The sequence below is a fragment of the Athene noctua genome, chromosome 4 (assembly GCF_965140245.1).
Source record: "Athene noctua chromosome 4, bAthNoc1.hap1.1, whole genome shotgun sequence".
In the NCBI taxonomy this organism is placed as follows: Eukaryota; Metazoa; Chordata; class Aves; order Strigiformes; family Strigidae; genus Athene; species Athene noctua.
Window position 1 is genome coordinate 27536638 of NC_134040.1, and position 21238 is coordinate 27557875.

A 21238-nucleotide genomic window follows, 5' to 3' on the forward strand; every position below is an offset into this window, starting at 1 on the left:
CCCCTCGCGTTGGGGCGTGAGGCGCCGCCGGGCACGCTGGGGTGTGCCGGGGTGAAGACGCCGGCGTTTCCGCTGTGCCGGGGTTGCAGAGGCGCCGAGCCCCCGCGCAGCGCCCGCTGATCCGGCCGCAGACCCCGCTCCGTCCGGGACCGCTCCCGTCCGCCCCGGCGCGACTCCGAGGGCCGGGGGGCGTGCGGGCAGCGGCGTGCGGGCGGCGGGGGGGTGCAGCCCGCCGGCGGCGGAGCGCGGGCCGCGGCGGGGCCGGGGGCGGCAGGTGAGCAAGGGCGGGCGGCCCCGGGAGGGGGGCGCGGCCGCGGGGGGGGGGGGGGGGGGAGCTGCCCCCCACCCCCCGGGCGCGGCGCAGGAGGCCCCGCACCGCACCCGGGGCCGCCCCCTGCCTTGCCCCGGCGGGGCGGGCGGGCGGCGGGGAGATGGCGGGGCGGCGGCGGGCGCCGCTGCTGCTGCTGCGCTGGCTCCTGCTGGGGCTGCTGGGCGGCGGCGGCGGGGGCCAGCCCGGCGGCGGCGAGTACTGCCACGGCTGGGTGGACGGGCAGGGCGGCTACCACGAGGGCTTCCAGTGCCCCGAGGGCTTCGACACGGCGGCCGCCACCATCTGCTGCGGCTCCTGCGTGCTGCGCTACTGCTGCGCCGCCGCCGAGGCGCGCCTGGAGCAGGGCGGCTGCACCAACGACCGGGAGCCCCCGGACCCGGGAGTCACCGCCCGTGAGTGCCCGGCCCGCGGGTCCCGGGGCTGGCGGGAGTCGGTCCCCGCGGAGCATCCCCCTCCCCCCCCTCCCCTGGCGGCCGGCGGCCACCCCCGGGGCTCGCCCGCCCCCGGGGCCCGGCTTGGCCCGGCCCGGCCCGGCCCGGCTTGGCCCGGCGGGTGGGCAGGCGGCGGGCGCGGCTCCAGGTGCGCACCGGGAGGAGGCGCCGGGGGTGCGGGGCCGCGGGCGGCAGAGCGGGCGCCCGGGGGCGCGCTCGGTGGCCAAACCGCACCGACAGAAGGGGCCCCGCAGCGGGACCCACCCCAACTGGAAGGCGCGTTTGCGTTTTCAGTTTGCATCGGCAGACTTAACTGCGTCTTTTTAACTTAATTTTTCCAGGAGGTGAGAGTGGGCTCCGGTTCTCAGCAGCCACAACCCCACCGTGCAAGGGGCCGTCAGGTTTTCAAACAAAAGAAATCCGGTAGCGCACACAGAGACTAGTTCCCCAAGTCACATATTCCGGGATTATTTTCCACTTTACGCGTGGAAGCGACTTAACTGCAGCATTTGAGCTGCGCCTGCAGTTTCAAGCTGTTACATCGGACAGCCCCGACAGTTTTGAGGGGTGAGGGAGGGGGAGAGGAGCGAATTCTTGAGCGAAACGAAACTAGATTCAGCAAATGGGACATGAGAGAGACAGCTTTTACCATTGATAACTATGAGAACTGTCAGCAGAAAGACATTTTGACTGGTATGCACAGGGTTTAAACTTCAATTTTGTTGTAATAATGATTGAAAGCTCCGTCTCCTGAGCAGCTCAGTGTGTTAGTGGGACAGAAAGGATGTGGGGCTTCATAAACTCTGTGGAGCTTATTTCTGTGCAGCAGACCTGTTACTTCAGTAGGCTAATGTGTACGGCTTTTCTTATTCTTTCTTCTCCCAGAACCCATCTACGTTCCATTCCTCATTGTTGGATCAATATTTATTGCCTTCATTATCGTGGGCTCTCTGGTAGCGGTTTATTGTTGCACATGTTTAAGACCTAAACAACCATCACAGCCAATACGATTTTCTCTGCGGAGCTATCAGACCGAGACTTTTCCCATGATCTTGGCCTCCACAAGCTTCAGGACGCCATCGAGGCAGTCCAGTACCGCAACAAGTTCCAGTTCGACCGGCGGCTCGGTTCGCAGGTTCTCCTTTCCCCGGGCAGAGCCAGGGTGCGTTGTGGCATCGCCACCTCCGCCGTACACATCTGGCTGCTTCCAGACAGCCCACGCAGTCCACCTGACCCAGCCGTCGGGATTTCTGGCGTCACCGCCGTACTTCGGGTATCCGCTCCAGCCGGAGCCTACCCTGGCTGTGAAGAGCTGCTCTGATTTTAGTCAGAGCTGAAAGTCTTTGGGAAGAAGTAACGCAGCCTTCGGATGTGCAGGGACCGCTGCTGCTGGGTGTCACACTGGCATGCTCTGTGGCTGTCGAAGTCAGAACTGTTCCCCTGGGTGAGTTGCCCTTGAAAAGTGCAAGGTCTCATTTGGGATCTCATTTCCCAAACTTGGATCACATTTACAAATGAATTGTGAAATATTCCAAACAGTTGCTCTAAAAACTGACTGCTCTGATTGTTCAGTCTAATTTGTGCAGAACATGCTCAGAGACAAGTAGAAAACCCATTTTGGTGTAAAGGTACTCATTTCATGGTGTTATAAATGGCATCTTAACCCTAAATGCTGTTAATTTAGATAACAAACAGCAGCTGCGTTCCACTGATAATAATCAGACTAGTTCTATAAAGCAGTAAAAAGCCTGAGAAGAGTAATACTTACTAAAGAGGATCTTGAAAACAGCTGACTGCTTCCCACTTCCATGAGCAGTGAAAGTAAGAGGAACAATTTTACTACAGATACCAAAATCTATTTTTTTTTTTAAAACACATACCTGAACTTACACTGCATATTTGTATTAGTAAATTTTAACTACAATAGATAAAATGAGTACTAATTAGGCTAGTTGAAAATGAGCCAATCCTAAGCAGACAAATAATTACCTATGAGAAAAGCAGAATGTATTCAGTGTATCACTAATAACTTCTCCAGATAAAATTCTAAAAATGGCATTATATTAAGCATTTTACAGAAGGAAGTATTTATTGTTGGCTTTTTGCTCAGCAACGTCTAAGTTGGACAACTGATCATAAAGTTCTATTTGTAAAATTAGCCATGTATAAAATGTAAAGACAAACTTGTAATTTAAAATGTATTTACAGCATTGACAACACTAATTATTTAGTAGTCACACACAAAAAATTTTATCAATAAACTGTGTAGTTGAAATGTTGTGTCATCTATATGTCACTCTACAGATAGCATTTGATGGGCAAGTTTTCATTTTGATGGTGTAACTATACTGTATTTTTTCCAGTTAAAAATAGTTAATTTTACATCTTCAACTGCACCTGTTGTGCAGATTTAATATCATATAGAATGCTGACTGTATAGCAAACTAATGGACTAATGAATGTCTTTTATATGTAACTGTGGTAAAAATGTGGCAAAAACTACACTGATAGTAGGAATAAATTTTGTTTGCCCTTCTACATTCCTTCGCCCAAGTAAACCAACAAACCAAATGGAGGAAGAAAAAAACGCATCTAAACCAAACATGCGGCAAGCAAATGGAAAACACACAAGAAAAAATGCAGTCACTCAAGGACTTCTCTGTATACTTATTTTTGTGAGCAAATGAAGTAATTCTGTGTGTCAGAATCTACAGTATCAGAGGCTGAACTTTGCTATTTTACCAGCCCCAAACTCCCTGCGTGTAGGATCAGTTGAAGTGCATTACAGCTGACCTATTTCACAAGTCATATTAAAATTACAGCACACTTCTCTGTATTTTAGAAAAGCTTCATTGGCTGTTCTCAATTGATGAATAATTTATTTTTCTTAGTAAACATCTAGCAATCAGTATCTTGGCATTTATGAAAAAATATTTTGAAATAACCCTTTTAATATGCTTTTTATTGTATAATTAACATTACAATCCAACAGATAGTACTGCTTGGAAATGCGGTTTCTAAGCAGAAAAACAAGTTGTGTGCAATGATGTTTTAAGTAATAGGCTCTAGCTTGAATACTGTAAGTTTTACAAACAAAAATCATGATACCCAATAGTGTAAACGTTTTACAAAAATCTAAAAAGTAGATTTTGAGTACTTGGGAAGTTAATTGAAAGGTAAGTGGTTTAGCTTGCAGGTTTTTTTAGTCTTTAAGGAAGGGGGTGGGTAGATTTTTGCCCACCTTTGCTGATGTTTCTTAGGACTCTTCACTGAACATTTTGAATGGGTAAGAAATACAGGACTTCATCAAGTAACTTTCTGTAAAAATCATTTAATATTGCAACAGATACCAGCTGTTGTTTGGAAACATCCTGTGAGATCTGCTGATCATTCCTGTGTAGAGCAGAAACAGATAGTAAAACAATTGAACTATTTTTTACAAATTAGTATAGTCAATCAGTAGAGATCTTTAGTAAACCAAGGCAACACAGATCCTTGTGGAAGCAGAAACCTGATAAATTTTAACTAAGAAGGTGCAATTTTATGTACCTTTAGAGTACTTAGTCATCAGAGCCACTGTTGCAGGTGGTGGGTAGGTGAAATTTAGTTTTCGTCATAGGCTGTACATAGAGAAGCCATGAGTTGGACTGTTAATTGCCTATTAATATTCGGTGGTGTACACTCAACAGGTCACGCTCCTTCACTGTAATGGTCTCAGTGGGCTCTACAGTCAGATCTATGAATGTTTTAATGCAGAGATGGATTTTTGGTACACCTGAGTACAGGCTTAGTAAAGATTTTAATGATTATTCAGCCTAAGTAAAGGCTGTGCAGTTTTCCATGTAGTGTGAAACTCAGCCTAGCAGTGAAGACCCCTCTGAGCTATTTCCTTTCCTCCCCTGATGCTACATAATGAGTTTGACCTTGTAAAATACTTGAAGAACTTGACACACAGGAATAATTTCATTGAATCAGACTTACAGAAGTCTGTAAGTTTACAGAGTGCTAAGCACGGACTGGTGGCCAGAGTGCAACAAATCCTGCAGACGGGTGTCTCAGGCTGGGAAAGATCAAGTGTAGTTAAAATATCTGTACTGGGTTACCTGTAAAAGAAGTGATGTGGGGATTATGCACCATCTGAAAATAAAAAGAAGAATCTGTAAGTTAAGAAGAATCTATAAGTTATTGTTCATGTAGCTACAGTGGCAGTGACCTACATGGCTGAAGGGAGGCGGGCAGAATACAAACCCACAGACAGACATGCTTGTTGCCTGTGCCAGTAGTTTCCAACCCAGATGCAGTCAGAGTGCAGGTGAGAAATGCTGAATTTCCTTCCTAATGAAAAGAACCTACTGGCACTAGATGCTTCTATGACTTACAGAAAACAGTAATTTTTCTAAAACTTGCAGATGACACAAATGGCATTCTGATACAGTTTTAATGACTAATGAAACAGTTTGAAGGGCTAGATGTATGCTTGAACTAAAAGAAATTGCTATCAGAAGTAACATTTACACACTGTTTGCTTTACTGCCATCCTTATTTTTTAACACAGCAGGTTTAACTATTTCTTCTATTTCTTTAGTAATACTGGAGTTAGTTCATATTTTACTAGCAACAACAAAATAAAATGAAACAAAAATCGTGATAAATTAATTATTGTTACACACAATATGCACAAAATGCTTTGATTGCTATTAACTGGTAATGGCAGGTCTGAAACCCAGGCCTTCTGTGGGCAAAGAATAATAGTGGCATGAACTAGATGAGCCATTTGTTTTGTATTTCTACATTTTGGGTTTCTTCATTGTGTAGCTCCAAAATGCATCAAAACTCTACAGTGCTAGGAAAAACATTACACATACTTGCAAGAATGTCTGAAGGATTTTATTTGAAACTGGGTAAGCGGTATGGTATATGGCTGTGTAAACTCATGGATTATTTGTCATACTAATTCCAGTGGAATTAAAAAAAAAGTGACAATTTCAAAATTAGTTTGTCACTACTGTTTAGTTACAGCTTGACAGTAACATTAAGGATATGGAGTCAATTTTCAGCGCTGTTTCTCTGTGTATTGCATTGTGCTCCGTGGACCTGATACTCTGAACAGAGCTGCTTTTGAGGGGGCTGCTGCATAACAATACTCATCAAGTTTTTCATTCGTAATTACACTGAGGCTGTAATTCAGTAATGCCGTCTTCATTAGCAAAGGCAAAGGAAGAAATGCCTTTCTTTCTATTCTCTACACTTGTGCAAATTCAGGGGACTGTGGTGTAAATCAGGTTAGTGAAATGATTTAGTTTAAAAATATAATTTGCCATAAGAAAGGAGGGAAAGGATTTGAAAGGGAGTCTGGATCATTATAAACTGGATTATAACCCGAATAATTTCAATGGCCTCATGACTGCCAGTGTAACAGGGGTGGTGACATACCTTGAGGCAGAATCTTAAACCAGCTCTACCATTAAAGACTGGGCATCATGAAACCAAGAGTGTGAAAGATGCATCTATTATCGAACCTGCCTTGACAGAATACAAAAATCTACGAAATAAATTAATTGTCTACCGTGTATATAAAGAATCAAGTCACCTATCTACAACCAAAACTCAGTTTAGGTTTGGATATGCTCATTTATATTCAGTGGCTGGGCACTGTTAGGAGAAAGAAATAGCCAAAGGATACAGTATTTATCACTGTCATCTGAAACAGGAGATGATGTTTCTTTATTCCCACTTGGTATCATTCTTGCACTGCATACTTCTCTTTCAAAAAATGGTATCACCACCAGAGTATGTTAGGGCTCTGCTGCAAATCACTAAATTGCAGACCTCTGTGCTCCTCCCCCCCCCCCCCCCTTTTTTTTTTAAAAAAAAAACAAACCTTTTTTGGACATCATATGAGAACTGGAAAAGGCTTTTAAAAATAACCTTAAAACCATTTTCTGCTTTTTCAGTTTACCTTAATAATGTAAGAATTCTTTGGTATTTGTGAAATGCTATTTCTGGTATGTCCCATTTTAAAGAATTCAAAAACAAGAGTGATGAGATATATGTTTTCCTTTGAAAGTAATCCCTAGTATTTGCAACCAATCAATTCAACAAAACTTCTTCATTTAATGGCAAAGTTTATTCATTTTTTAACAATTAAAAGACAAAACATTTAAAATTTGCAGTTCAAAACATGCACATTCACCAAATGCCAATGACATGTAACACTGCATAGAACTGAATGTGTTACTAAAAGAGAAGAACTATTTATAAAACACAGTGCATTTAACATCCAGTTAAAACTAAACCTGAGAAACTACCATAAACACTGAGTCAAAAAGTCTTCATTCATGCAGCTTCATAATTTCCACGACAGTTTCAGCAGTAATGGCTTAGTGGAGCTGTAAAACCTCACTTTATCTTGAATGCAAATTTTGCTATTACAGACTGACTGCTTTTTGCAGCAGTTCATACATATCAAACACTGAAAATCTTAATGAAAAATTACGTTGAAGTAGAAAAACAATATTAATGCATTTATGGCTTCTATTCTACAATAAAGAAACACCATAAAATATGGTTTAAAAAAATAATTGTTCTGGTCACAGCTTTGCAATAACAAATCACTCTCTTCCTGGAAAAAGTATCAACCCTCTGAAGTGCCCAACTTTGCACATCATTGCTCAGAGTAGTCCTTATACTCACAAACAGTCCTGTTGAAGCCCCTGTGAGTAACGGTTTGCATAAGCAGGAACCAGGTTTGGAATGCTAAAATATTCCTTTGTTTAATAAAGATCTATTGGCTAACAGTGAGGAAACTGGGGAAGCAAGGGCAGAGCGGGGGAAGGAGAAACTGATTTGTTGAGTTTTGTCACCAGTGAAAACATCCAGTACCAAGAAAGTTGAACTGATAAACTCATTTGCTTACATAGTACTAGCTTCTCGATATATTATGAGCAGACTTTTAACAAAGGCATTAAAAAACAGGGAACAGCAACCACCATGCATTGCCTCAGAACACTTAGAAATATTGCCTCATGCAGACAGAATGATAAATTCATCAGAACTACAAGTGCTTTTACACAATACATAAGAAAAAAAGGGAAAAAACTCTCCTTTAACACGTATTTCAAATTACTCATCATTCAAGATGGGTTTAAATATAACGAAAGAATTCTTAAGACACTTCACGCTCATCTCTGTAACACTGAATTTTATGGATGCATGTGGACATATAGGAATCTTCAGCTATCTCTCAGTGTTTGAAAATATTTATCATTTTATACAAATAGAATGATGACTAAGTATAAATCTGTTGAAACTGCTTTGCAAAAATAAGTGTAAAATTAGGAAATGGCAAGAAAAAATTCCAAATACAAATTGTCAATAGATTTGTTAAAATTTGTTTCCCGTTACTTACTCTTTTGATTCATTTATATATATATGTATATATTTAAAAATAATCAAGCAACAGCATTTATATAAGATATCTGATTTCTAAGTGGCACTGGTTCAACTTTTTGATGGAAATTTTTAATACTAACTTGTAGTTGTTATGCAGTGCACATGAAACATGGAAAAGTCCATGTGAATTCTGTATTTAATACAGATTTGAACTTTCAAACAATAAGAACAGAGGCATTGTTACAAGCATTTTTGCCTAAATGTTTTTTTCTTTAAACAAACATATGCACAATCCCCTTACTTTAACAAAGATATGATGTACTAACAGGATGGTAACAGATTATATTACTTTGTACTCAACATGAAAATAAAGTGCATATTGTATACTTGACCTGATTTAAAAATGGGCACACATAGCTAAGTTGATCTTATATTTTAAAATGGAAATGTATGAGCAATCAAATAGAATTGCCACACTGTGTTTTTTACTATTTCCAAGAAGCAATATCTTCCAACCACTAATTACCAGAAAAAGTATAGAGACAGTAGAAAAACCCATCAGAAGTAATAAAACTGAAAAATGCACTTTGTGAAATAATACTTGAAATGCTGTAAATATGTAAGGATGAAATACTGTGATAAGACTATCTTAAAAACCTTAAATTACAGTCTAAATTTAGAATCTTAGAGCTGTTTCAATTGCTTTCTTCCTTTTTAAGATATTTAAACTGGGGATATACTGTGTGTTGTTTTCCACAAACTATATTACAATGGTGAGACAGAATTTTATTTCGCAGGAAGAATAAGAGATCATATAAATTTCTCATTGTAAATATTTTACAATGTATTCTAGTCCTCGTGTTCTTTTCTGCAAAATCAGCAATTAAACCATTTAGAACAGAAAAAAAAAAAAATTACCCATAAAGAGAGTATGTATAGATTGAGTTGTTTTATATGAGTTAAGTACACTGAAAGATTATAAAGGAGCAACAGTGTCATGGTTAATTTCAGAAATATTTTGAAGTTGGTCATTGTCCCTTGGATGACAGAAAATAAGGATTCCCATTTTAGGAAAGGGGCATGCCCCCAAATTTTTTCTTGCCTTAGGTCAAGTGATTTGGCCCTCCCATATTGATCCATCTATTTATCTATGCCTGAAATGGCTTTTCTGAAGGCAGTTCTTGTCTGCATGACTGACTGGCAGTACTGTCTCTAGTGGGATACGTTCCCTTTGTCCCTGTGTCTTCTGTTTTCTGTTTAAAGATCACTCCGGGAAAGTGAGAGGAAGACATTGCATAACATGCATATGAAATGCAGACTGCCTTCCCATTTATACACCTTCCTAAAGATGTACTTTTATATAGTGCCTTTTGTTGGGCTTTCCATGTGTATTTGTAAGTTTCCCTTAGAATGGAGCATCAGAAACTTGGATAGTGCAATAAGGTTTTATGTTAAGTTTAGTTAGATGAAAGGCAAGGAGGTAAAGTCACCTTTTGTGAGTGTAAGACTAATGAAGGAGGGCAAAGAAAAGATGGGAATGGATGACTTGTTACTTTTAAGTTGAAAGTGGATGATTTGGAGAGCAGAGGAAATTCTTAATTTAATAGATCACTGGGGATGTCATTGTTCTGTTTTTCCATCTAGTTGATCTCTGTTCAAAGAAAAAAAAGATCATTTCTATACAATCCACAGAAATGTAATTAAAAATAAAATCAACTGCTACTATAGAAAAATGTATTTTAAATGTAATGATCATGGCTTTTAAACTCAGAATTAACCATGGACTAAAAAGCTACAATGTGATTTAACTAAATCCTGAAGTTAAAGCAGCTTTTCTTAGTTTGAAACCTGATGGTTGTTGCATGGTAAGCTGGGAAATACCATGTATAACAACTTTAAAAAGCCATCACAATGTTCTCATTTAACACCTCCCTCTTTTTTTTTTCCTTAAACCAGGCATCTATCTTTTTCTGCAGTCACTTCCTCTCCATTCTTCATTAAAGGTGAGAGTATACAGGTATTCTGCATGACCAGTAAGTTGTAAAGAGGCTGCTGCAATGTATTTCACAACTTTATAGGAAGTGGCTTTAGTGCAAATAAAACAGTACATACCACAGAATAGTGAAGGGCATGCTTTGCTCTCTATTTCAGTGTATACATTTCAAATAATTTAATATAAAAAATTCAAAATTTAACTTTTTAAAAAATAAGTTAAAACAAATTTTCTTTTTAACCTACAGTGTAAGCAGATACAACTAAGCATCGCAAAAATAATTAATGTTTGCTAAAGGGAAGTAAGGCAGAGCAATTATTAAAACTGAACAAAATAATATGTGTACTCAATTTTACAAGGTGGCAGCCATTTTCAACATATGCAATACTAAATGAAAATAAGGGGAAATCTTGTATAAGGCCAAAGGTGCAAAGACTTGCAGTTTTGAAAGCAAATGCCATAAAGGCCAGACACACTGTACTGTAAATCTTTCTCCTCAAGTGTGGAGACTCAAGCGTGTAGTTCTGAGATCAGGACTGGAGTTAATTTCTTTTAAAATTATTTCTAACAACAGAAGACATTTATGGAACTTCTTTGGCAAATGTTTTTAGGTTTGTTTGACACAAATGTCTATAAACATCTTGACTCAAAATTTTTCTTGAAGGTGAATGAACACCATTAAGATGCTATTTTTTTCAGCACTTGTTGAAATCAAAGGCTTGTTATCAACCATATTTAAATATATTAACACTTAAAAACCTTCACAGATGCTAATGGTCTGTTTATGTAAAGTATGTTTAGCGATCTGACCATTGCTTCCGAGTATATGACCAGTCACCTTCATTGTAAAATAAGCAGGCTGGCAAGATACAAGGTAAATTCCAATCTGTTTACAAAGGCTAAGCAAATACTTGTTAAAAAATTTAGAGATGGTGTTTTACAGTATTGTTGCACAGTGCTTATGTCTACTGAATACACAAATCCAAACTTTATGGAACAAGACTATCATAGATCTGGTAACTGGGCCATGGTCACAGCTCCCAGCAAAGATCTAGCAGTCTGTCTCACAAAAGTAACTACTAAGGCCCAAATCTTGAGCTGTGTTCCTTCACCATTCCTCAGGCCTTTGTTTCGTGGTATCGTAAGCTCTTATTACTTCAGACTGGGAAACGATTCCATTTTCATCTTGAGAAAAGGCGTAGCCATCTACAGATACAAACCAAACCAGAAACCAATTAAGTTTTGATCCCATTTTTTTCTTAAAGCTTTAATAAAAACAGCTTAACAAAGGTTAATAGAGGGGAATAAACCTCTTTTCAGCAGTTAGTAGATAGAAAACCCATGCCATTTCTTAAATAATTTTGCAATTGTAAAATAGCAGAAAGAACTGTGCAATATCTTAGGAATGAAGAGAAACCTACCAACAGGCAAAGAAGGCTGTCTACTGGTTTTAGGATACTGCATCTTTTATTTTAAACAAATGCAGTGAAAGATAGAATTTTACTTCTATATTATTAATGGATGTTAATTTTTATTTGTCAGTGAGCACTTACGAAGCAAGTTTTGCTGCAGCGAGTCAGAGCGATACAAGTTCACATGGTTCTTCTTAAAAACGTTCTTCAGTAGTTGGGCTCTTTCAGTTAAGCTAGAAAGAAAATGGAGACGTGTGAAAAATACTTACTTATTAAATACGGTATCCCTTTATCTTTGACTCCATTAAATGAAAATTAATTATTAAATGAAAAGTGTTGATTCTTTTTCAATTGTGCCTGAACAACAACATGAGTAAAAGTGTGTGCAAGGGCAGATTATGAAGTCCAGATCACTGGTAATGTTTTTACTTGTCACAGTACAGGCAAAACATCTGTGTGAAGCACTGTTGTGTGCTGACAATAAAAATAAATGAATAGTATTGTAAACATTTGAATATGACTCCTTTAGAAACACGCAGTGTAAAGGGAAGGCACTGGCTTCCTTAATGTAGCGTGGCTTGATCAGTGCCAGGCTGAATTACAGTCTTTCTTACATAAGACAGTGCTCTTAGCCTCTACTGTCACAGAACCCCAAAGGGATGGGAAAAGAAGATGGAGGGGAAGTCACATCTGTGGCCATCAGCTGTGTGTACAGAAACATACTACTTTCATGAAGTGTTGTAGCAAGGTGTATTCCACATGAAACTCTAGCGGGTGTTTTTCTGGAGATCATACCCAAATAACAGACTATTATTACTAGAGTTTGGTCACTTCAGGCCATCTCCTTCCTTCTCAGCAGTATTGTGTCTGTTGTGTTATGTGTTTATTGTGCTTTAATATGATTCAAGCAACTCCATTTCAGTCCAACTAGAAAACAGGAGTATTAAGCAGTTTTTCAGTTGAGACTCGAGCATCAGCTGCATGATGCAAACTGTAGAGAATGGAGTAGTGAAGGTATCAGTTTTCCTTACTGTCCATCTTTCTTACATTTGAAGTTCTCTCAAATAGGATTCTACATAAATAAATAAATAACAGATGGACTAGCCATAGCTCAGAAAGCTTTTGAAATCTGACAGTTTTGATATTAAAGATGTGCAAGGGACCATATGAAAAATACCTCACACAAAAGCTTCAATTTCTTCCTCTAGATTTGATATTCACTGTGTATTAGAGCTTCTGTTTCAGAGAAATACCAACCCATCATTTAAACATTTCCAGTGCTGAAAAATCCAGCCTCTCCCTTTGTGAACTGGTCTAAAAATTAGTTATCTTAAAAAAAAAAAAAAAAGTATCTTACGTTTATTCTGACTTGCTTTGGTTATAGTTTTGCTAGTAGTAACAGATTTCACATACCTATATTACTGAGTTTTGATCAGTCAAATGAATTTTTAATATTGTCAATTAGCTCAAAAGACTTACTTTCCCAGGCTACCAACCAGACTAAATGGTGCAAGAAATGGCTTCTCTTACTAGATTAGCATTCAATCATTAAATTACAAGTTCTCACTGTTTCTTCACTGAGTATATACTTCTTATATAAGAAATTGAACCACTGTGTTAAACGGAAGATACTAATGGTCTATCTCCCCTTTCTGGTCCCCTCCAGTCTGGTAGTTAAAGCATATAACCAGAGGTGAAAGCTTGGCTCTTCCAAACTGGAAGAGGGAAATAAACCCACTATTCCCACACCCATAGAGGAATGTTAACTGCAAAATCTACACGGTAAGGGGATAAACAAGGTAAACTGCTTCTGTGGTCATGTTTTGAATGAAAAGATGGAATGAGACTTCCTTGTAAAAAAGGAATTAGGTAGCAATTCCAGGAAAGCAGTTGGCATCTGCTGACTGAACCAAGAATGGAGAGGTTAGAGTGCTGAGACACACCTTACTCAGTGTTTTCATAAGCTACCTCTTTGAGGATGGTTTTTTTCATCCTGATTGCTCCTCTAGTATGTGTAGGAGCCTTGTTTTTTAGTTCAGAGCTACAAACTGTTAAAGTGACAGGATTATAAAAAATTTAGGACTGAGATTTAAACCACAAGGATACTCAGATTGAATAAATAAATAATATCATGTAAGATGGGAGGTCAAAGAGGTGGAAGACCATGTGAATACTTAGATACAGTTATCAGTTGTATCTTCTTTGCAATACATCTGAGAAACCCTTCTTCATGTGAGCTGAAATCAACAAATTTCTATGAAACTTTTGGTTTTGAAGAGTGTTATTTTTTAATAAAAGCTAATTTTTTAAAAACATAGCAGGCCTATTCTAGCATTTTTGGTACCATCATTGTTCTTTGCTTGTGCTCCAGAATGAAATGTTCAGACTGCTTAAATGCTAAGTACTGAAAATAGTGCCTTAAATTTTACAAGAACATAAAGTATGCACATTTCTTAGTTTTATGTGTAATGAAGTTTCTACTGCACAGAACCGATTGTTTGGTACAGAAAATACAAATCAAGTAGGAAATACATTTGTGAAAAGTGTTTCCAGCTATTCAGGTATTAAATTCCACTCTATTCTTATACTTGAAAAATTCCAGGCTCTTTATTATGAATCACCCTATTGCCATTCAAAAGCATATTTAAAAATCTAGATGCAAAGCCATGAAAACGTGGTTTCATAATTAACCAATGATAAATCAGAGTAACTAAATGCCTATGCTCATTATATGTACCTATATGGACAAGCAGAATATTAACTGATTTTGAACATGAAATGTGTACATTTACAGGCAATTAATCTCGTTCATAGAAAAAAAAAACAACCTACTTTATATATTCCTGACCAACCACTTGGCTGGTCTAAAAGTAATTTCCAAGTGGACTGAATGAGAAACAATGATTATATGAAACAGCATTTGCAGTATATATCTCTAAAGATGTTTCCACAAGTTTGGGCTCTTATTCATGTTATTGTTAGTCTATGTAGTAGTCAACTCAGTAAAAATATTTTTGGAGTAATGATTAATACTGTTGTTTTGGTTTAAGCATTGTATATAAAATATCAGAAAACAGTTTCTGAACAATGGTTTATATACAAAAAGTATCATTTTACCTTAGTCATTTCAATTTTAAGCAGAAATGGCATTGTGGCATTTCAATTACAATGGCTCTAATGATAGAAATCATACTTTTTTGTGGTACAAATTTATTAATCCACTGAAGCTGTTCTATTATTTATGCTATCAAGGCATCCTTAAGTCAATTCTATTCCAACATGAAACTTTACTTTCTGCCGGAAAAGTGCCATGAAAAAGTCACACCTTCTTGCTCAAAATATATTCCTACTTAAATGGACAAATATATGTGATAAAACCAATTTCAATGTGTTGCCTACAGAAGAACAAAGTATTTTTGGACAGTTTTGGGGAAAATTCTGATTACACATCTTTACAGACATGGGAACACAAGATACGATAGGAATGCTCTTCCCAAGCCTTCAATAATAAGTTCAAAAACCTTTTCAAATCTGCAATGTAAAAGTACAAGGGATGACAGATTTTTAAGACTATATTAGCAGACCCTACTTTTAAAGCATATGCTAAAATACAAGGAAGATATTTGGAGACAATATTTTAAATTATTTCAAAGTAAATGTCAATTTTGATCCTAATTTTAGGAAAACAGCTGAAAGCACGAATTGAGAATTTAATAGAAAATTCCCATCTAAGATTGTTTGATAGGAAAACATCAAAAGGTGAAGCCTTACAATCTTAGTTGTATTTAAATGCATGCAATATCCAGTCAACACAGTTCTAAAAATCTGCAACAAATATACTCTAGCTGAAAAAAACAGCAATAAAAACTAACACTAATATGCTTCTAAGTAAACATTCAGATACTGTTTGATTACAGCATCTAGCCAATAGTAGAATCCTGACCTGTTATCTGTGGACGTTGAGCCTCTTATTTTGTGTTGTAATATTTTTAAGATGTGAATGGACAGAGTGGAAAAGTTCCTGAGTTATCTTTCTCACTGTTTCCCAGTTACTTCTTAAACAGGGTTAGGTTATTTTGGCATTTCTTGAGAACAAACCCTTCCTGATACAGCATAAAAAGGTACTTCCAGAGGTATGCACGCTAGAAAAATATTATTTGGTGCTGAAAAATACACATTAAGTTTTTAAAAAACAACTATTTGTTGTTGCATGAAAAGCACTACAACTCAAGAATGAAAAAAGTCTCATGTACATATTTAAAACATATGTAGGGGACATTCCTTACCAATTTAACTACTTTGTACTGGTAACTAGTTAATCCATGCTTCTGCAATTTAGAAGACTCAAAAATGTTTACAATAGTTCAGTCAAATTTTTGAAGATTCAAGTAAGTCAGTTCAACAGATCATTTCTTTAAAAATTAATACTTTATCCATAAAAGGTGAAGTTTTGGCTCTATTATCTGAATTAAGATATAATGTAAAAAACAAGGGAGGGAATAAATCCTTAAGAGATGTTAAGATGTCTAACATCCATTGATTTCTATGTTAGGTGGATGCTTGTTTGAATACAGGTCTAAAAATAACTTTGTGGAGAAGGAATGGATCCAAGAGACATTCTGGCAGGTAACTAAACAACTTTTATGAAGCCCTTGTAACTACTTAACTGTGGGATAAAAAGGTAATTATAAAACTAGTGGTGAAATCGCCAAATTCCTCTTACCTAAATAAGAAGGGATTTGGAAGACATTCTGTAGGATGAAGGAAGCGCATATTGCTACACAGCTGAAGTAAAAGTAGCTGAACTGGGGAATGCAAGAGAAGTCTTGGGAATTCAGGTATGCAACACTAAAGGTACATGACCTTACTTTCTTCTACACCCACAAGATGTTCTCCTTTTAGCACTGTCTAGTACTAACGTCAGCTTTCTTTTCTGCAATTCATTCTTCTACAACTTTTGCTCTTCGCAAAACAGCACACAGCATAACATTGCTTCTGGCTCAAAGCTTGGCACATTGATATATGAGTGGGTTAATTTGGAGGAAATTCTTGCCCTGAAGCTGCCTGAAATGGGCACTGCCAATGGAGAGAGGCATCCATCACAACCAATTTAGATCACCTTTAAAGGTAAGAGAACTTACTCTTGCAAGTAGCAGTTGGGTCTTCCCGTGATGAAGGAAAAGTATGCTCAGTGCAGGAATTGTCATCAACTAGGGGATTTTGCAGTACCTCCAGCTGTTACAAAGACATCATAGAGCCTGATCGGAGACACTGTAGGAATGTGCTCCTATGCAGCCTGCACTAGACTAGGTATTCCACGCCTAATGGTATTTCCCCTGGTATTTGTCTATGGTACCAGGGAAGATGAATTCCACTAGAGACAAAACATTCTTGTGAAAATAATTTCTGAGAAAAGAAAGGAAAAGGAGTAAACAGACAAGCTGGATGTTTCACCCATTAGAAATTGTGGTCATCACCCTGGTATCCAATGTAAAATTTGGTCTCAACCTGGTAAATCCTAGTAAGCTGATTCTCACTGAACTGGAGGAGGGATACAGTAAGACTGAAGGAGCAAGGGAACTTAAGTATCTTTATGAACAAAAGGTGCTTCCTGAAAATTGAACCTACAGTAAACGAAGTGTCTGTTTGTGTTTTTTCTGGTCTCTTTCTGTGTAAAGCTTAGTAGGAAAAAAGAGTTCTTGGCTAAGCCTTTTGCCATGAAGATACTAGAAGAACAGCAGTCTGAAGGAAAGAAAGAATAGGAAAATCAAGTATCAACAGTTTCGGCTTTTTTTAGACTTCAAAAAAACTCATGAAAATGAAGACAAGGAAAGAAAGCCCTAGCTCAGCCAAACAGTACTAATGAATTGGAAGGGGAGAGAGCGGGTCTTTGTCATCTCATATTCCCAATTCAGCAAGTGTTTGCTACAAGCTAGGGTGAAAAATTCTGAAGTATAGTAGTGAGAGCACACCTTTATGCTGAGTTTACACATAGAAATTGTCCAGCTGATCAGTTTTACTTTCTCCCTTTTCAAATTACCTGTCTGACTCATGATGGAGGATGCAACAAGGCAACTCTTGTGGAATCTTAAAGTTATTTCTTACCTCATACAGGTTAGCCAAATCTGTTTGCTCTGGACTGGCATTAGATATAAAGCCATCTTGTTCTATTAAATTTCAGCAAATCCTAGACGTATTTTGCTATTTGCCCCTATGCTATCAAGCAGGTTTTAAATTTTTAGATTTTTTTAACTGTGCTTAGACCCAATTTATAACTATACTAGTGAATGATGAAGGTTTAAACTCAATTTGTATTAATTGTTAACACAGTCAAAAGTGACAGAATTAAAATCATACCTCAAGTCTGTTCTATATATAATAACTAGAAACGTGACAGTCAGCTACAAGAAACACATCAGTTAAAGCCTTTGGTAAAAAACCTACATCTGAGCACATGAAAAAACCATACGGGCTCAGCAGACCTGAAACCTCTTTACGGATGCCTTTTGTTTGTATGGATTTTTAGAAGTAACCTTTTGTCTTTGATACATATATAAGGCTGAAAATATTTAAGTCTGTTGTTTGGGGTTTTTCTAAGACAATAATCTACAGATTTTTACAGTACCTCTTCCCATGCACAACTGCCCCAGGATCCTCAGATTTTGCTTCCAACTCCTGAACTTCATCTACCAGTGTCTTAAAAGTAGTTCTCTTTACTCTGTAAATAATACAAAATACTGCCAGATTTACTCTTCTTGAAAGTAAAAGAAGAGATTGCTTTAACACTTACATAAACATTCAATTTAAAAATAAAATTTCCCAGATGACTTAAAATTAAGCTTTACAAGAATATTACAAAGTCTAAATAATGTATTTTATCAGCTGTTCTCACAAATTAGAAACAAATATTTATAAAAAAGACATTACAATTATCGAAACATTTAAAATACTAAAATGTCAAAAAACCAAACAAGGTGAAAAATAATTTTATATAATCACCAGAGCCGATCTTCATTTGCTTTTCTTATATTAGTAATTAGAACACACATTTAAAAGTCAGTACTTTCTCCCGTAAACCTGGACATTTCTGTACTCACACTTTGTATACTACATCAAAAAGTAAAGCTGTCATAGGAATACACAGAAGTCCCATCCAAAACACTCCAGAACTGAACATCATAGCTGCCTGGAGGGGAAAAAAGTACAAAAATGTGATGATGTCATGACAAGAACTAGGAAAAATACCTTAGAAATATCAATTACTTTGTTCAGAGAATCAAAAGCAAGCTTAAACAAACTATTCTAGACTCTCTAATGTGAAATAAAACTCCTTTCTAAAATCCCCTGAGTTGATATAGAAATCCAGTAGCTAGTGAGGACTAATTCATGTTAAGAAGCTGGTAGAAAGATCGCACTGCTTAGCTCCTTGAGAGAGGGGGAATCTAAGCCTCCACAACCCTGCTCTGAACCACTATGCTGATTGTAGCCATTTCTATTAAAATCAGGTTTACTGAAAATCCATCCCCTCCCTGCCTTGTGCAATCTTTGTCAATACATTATGAGCACAATTTCTTATTTGCAATCAACCCTAACAGAATATAATGGTTCGTGAGCCTTGATATGGATATTGGATGCTGTTACAATCATTTTGCAATATAACTCAGATCAAAGTTATCTCCAACAGAACTCACTGTACCACAGTTCCCACACTGCCACAGACTCCTTGTTCAACAAACTGCTTAAAAATGAGAACTAAGAAAACAGCTAATTACATAATTATGGAAGCATGCAACATATTGTTAAATGAAGATCTGACACATTAATGCTCAGAGAAATATTTGCAAACCAGATCATTGCTTTTAGCTGTGTATTTGCTTTTTTACATACTGCTTTATATTAATACATAGGGATTTCTCCTGTTCATAACTGGGTCTGTAAACATACTAATAACTAAAACACGTTAAAAAGCCAAAACAAACATAATGTATGGACATTAAAGGAAAAAACCCCCTTTAATCTACCCTTGTAATACATGCTCAAGTGTCTACATCAATAATATTATGGATGCAAGGAGTATGATAAATACTTAATGAAGCATATTACTAAAAGATTGTTTTACAATCAGTATTAAAAAAACCTTTGTAATAGAATTAGGTTGCACAGAGATTGAAAGTAACATTGCTACACGGCGGTATCCTTTCAAATCCTTTGATTCATTACTTAGAGACTAATTCATTTCAAAGGTTAAACCTCAGTACATAACTAAAATAAATAAGCTGAAATTTTAGTAGTATTAATTAGCAGACAAAGGCAGGTAGCTTCCAGTAGCTAAAGTCTAATTTCTGAATGTGCATACATGAAAATTTTAGAATTATACTTGATACATTCATACGTACAACCAAAAGTGAATTTGCATATAAGTAAAAAGTTCTATTTACCTTGTTTTTGTATCCCAAATTCCTACTGACACTGATACTTTGGAAAGCATTAGAATGTATTTTAACTAAAAAATCGGTAGACTTTCCACAGCTATGTTAAAAGGACATAGCTATTGCCCTGAGATTCTAGTAATTATTTCTGCCAACAGTTGTCAGCAAAGGTGTAAACACTGAGCAATGACAGGTTCAAAATAAAACAATTCACATTTTCAACAGAGGAAAAAAAAAAAGAAAATTTTGTATCAGGAAGTGGAGAAAATGTATTAGCACAGTTACTTTATAAGCAAAACATGACTTTTGACATACTTGATGAAATACTAATTTCCTAAACCAGCAGCTAATAGGAAATGTCTATCACAACTATATTTTGCAAGACATTTTATAATTAGCAATTAAAGAGACAAAGTTTCCTAAAAACCAAGAATAAGCATAAAAATACAACTTGAAATAATTACGACTCCTACTTCCTATTATTAACAAAATTTTTTAATTTGTAAGAACATAGCAAAGAGCTGTCCTTCCGTTAGCCACCCTGTATTAAATGTTTGCTGGTGAAACACCAAAAGTGATAATGTAGGTCTTAGGATGTTAATTCTGACCATTGTAATGCTAACTATGAATGAAGGAACAACTGGCGCCTACTATTCAGTCCATCCAGCCTTTGGCTTTACAAATGAACAACATGAATTGAGGAAAAAAAAAAAAAGTTTTTCTGCGTCATATTTGAAAGCCTGTCAGATTTTTTTTCTTTTACAGAGTTAATCCAAACCTAAAAGATTTAAAGCCGACATTCGCATTAAAGACAGAGGGCCTCTTTGTATTTTTTGGACGAAGAGGGGAAAAAATAAAATCCCACAGAGGTATTTCCTTCCTTTCTGTACAAGAAAGCTCTCCCCTCACTCTGTAGAAAACATTTTTGTCTCTAACTTTTCACATCTCTCTACACATAGGCAGGTCATCTGGGAAATGGCAAACCAATCCTTTTCAGACAATGGCACTAACAGGAGCAGCCTGTTCTGGGGACGGACTCTGGCTGCCTCTGTTCGTGGTTTACAAATTGTTCCTAATGTGAGAGATTTGTGGTCTATGCCAAGTTTTCCCCCTTTAGGCCTTGTGAAACCAAATGGAATCTGCCACAAAAGTGGCTCCCAGGGGAATTCAGAAGTAATCCAAAATGAGTGCTGGGAAGCCTAGTTTATTGTAGGAATTACAAATCCTGCAGGGAGGATAAATTATTTGTT

The 21238-nt window shown here is 37.8% G+C and overlaps 2 protein-coding genes across 3 annotated transcripts in view; one reads left to right on the forward strand and one right to left on the reverse strand.

The window, feature by feature from the left end:
* The first annotated feature begins 431 nt into the window (after positions 1-431).
* SHISA3 (shisa family member 3) lies at positions 432-2998 on the forward strand. Its single transcript, XM_074903814.1, has 2 exons — positions 432-723; positions 1648-2998. Exons 1-2 carry the CDS (start codon positions 432-434, stop codon positions 2097-2099), a joined length of 744 nt encoding a protein of 247 aa, XP_074759915.1. The 3' UTR covers positions 2100-2998.
* Positions 2999-6867: 3869 nt separating this feature from the next.
* ATP8A1 (ATPase phospholipid transporting 8A1) overlaps positions 6868-21238 on the reverse strand; it is a 126988-nt gene continuing 112617 nt past the window's right edge. For both annotated transcript variants that reach the window (XM_074904721.1, XM_074904722.1), the window contains exons 34-37: positions 18657-18745; positions 18185-18277; positions 11701-11792; positions 6868-11353 (exon numbers count right to left, since the gene is read on the reverse strand). In XM_074904721.1, the coding sequence (XP_074760822.1) occupies positions 11256-11353; positions 11701-11792; positions 18185-18277; positions 18657-18745 (372 nt within the window). In that variant the 3' untranslated portion in view covers positions 6868-11255. The remainder of the gene's footprint in view (positions 11354-11700; positions 11793-18184; positions 18278-18656; positions 18746-21238) is intronic.

Coding starts and splice junctions, on each gene's coding strand:
- SHISA3 (XM_074903814.1), top strand. CDS start 432: ATGGCGGGGCGGCGGCGGGCGCCGCTGCTGCTGCTGCGCTGGCTCCTG. Junction 724..1,647: donor GGACCCGGGAGTCACCGCCC/GTGAGTGCCCGG, acceptor TTCTTCTCCCAG/AACCCATCTACGTTCCATTC.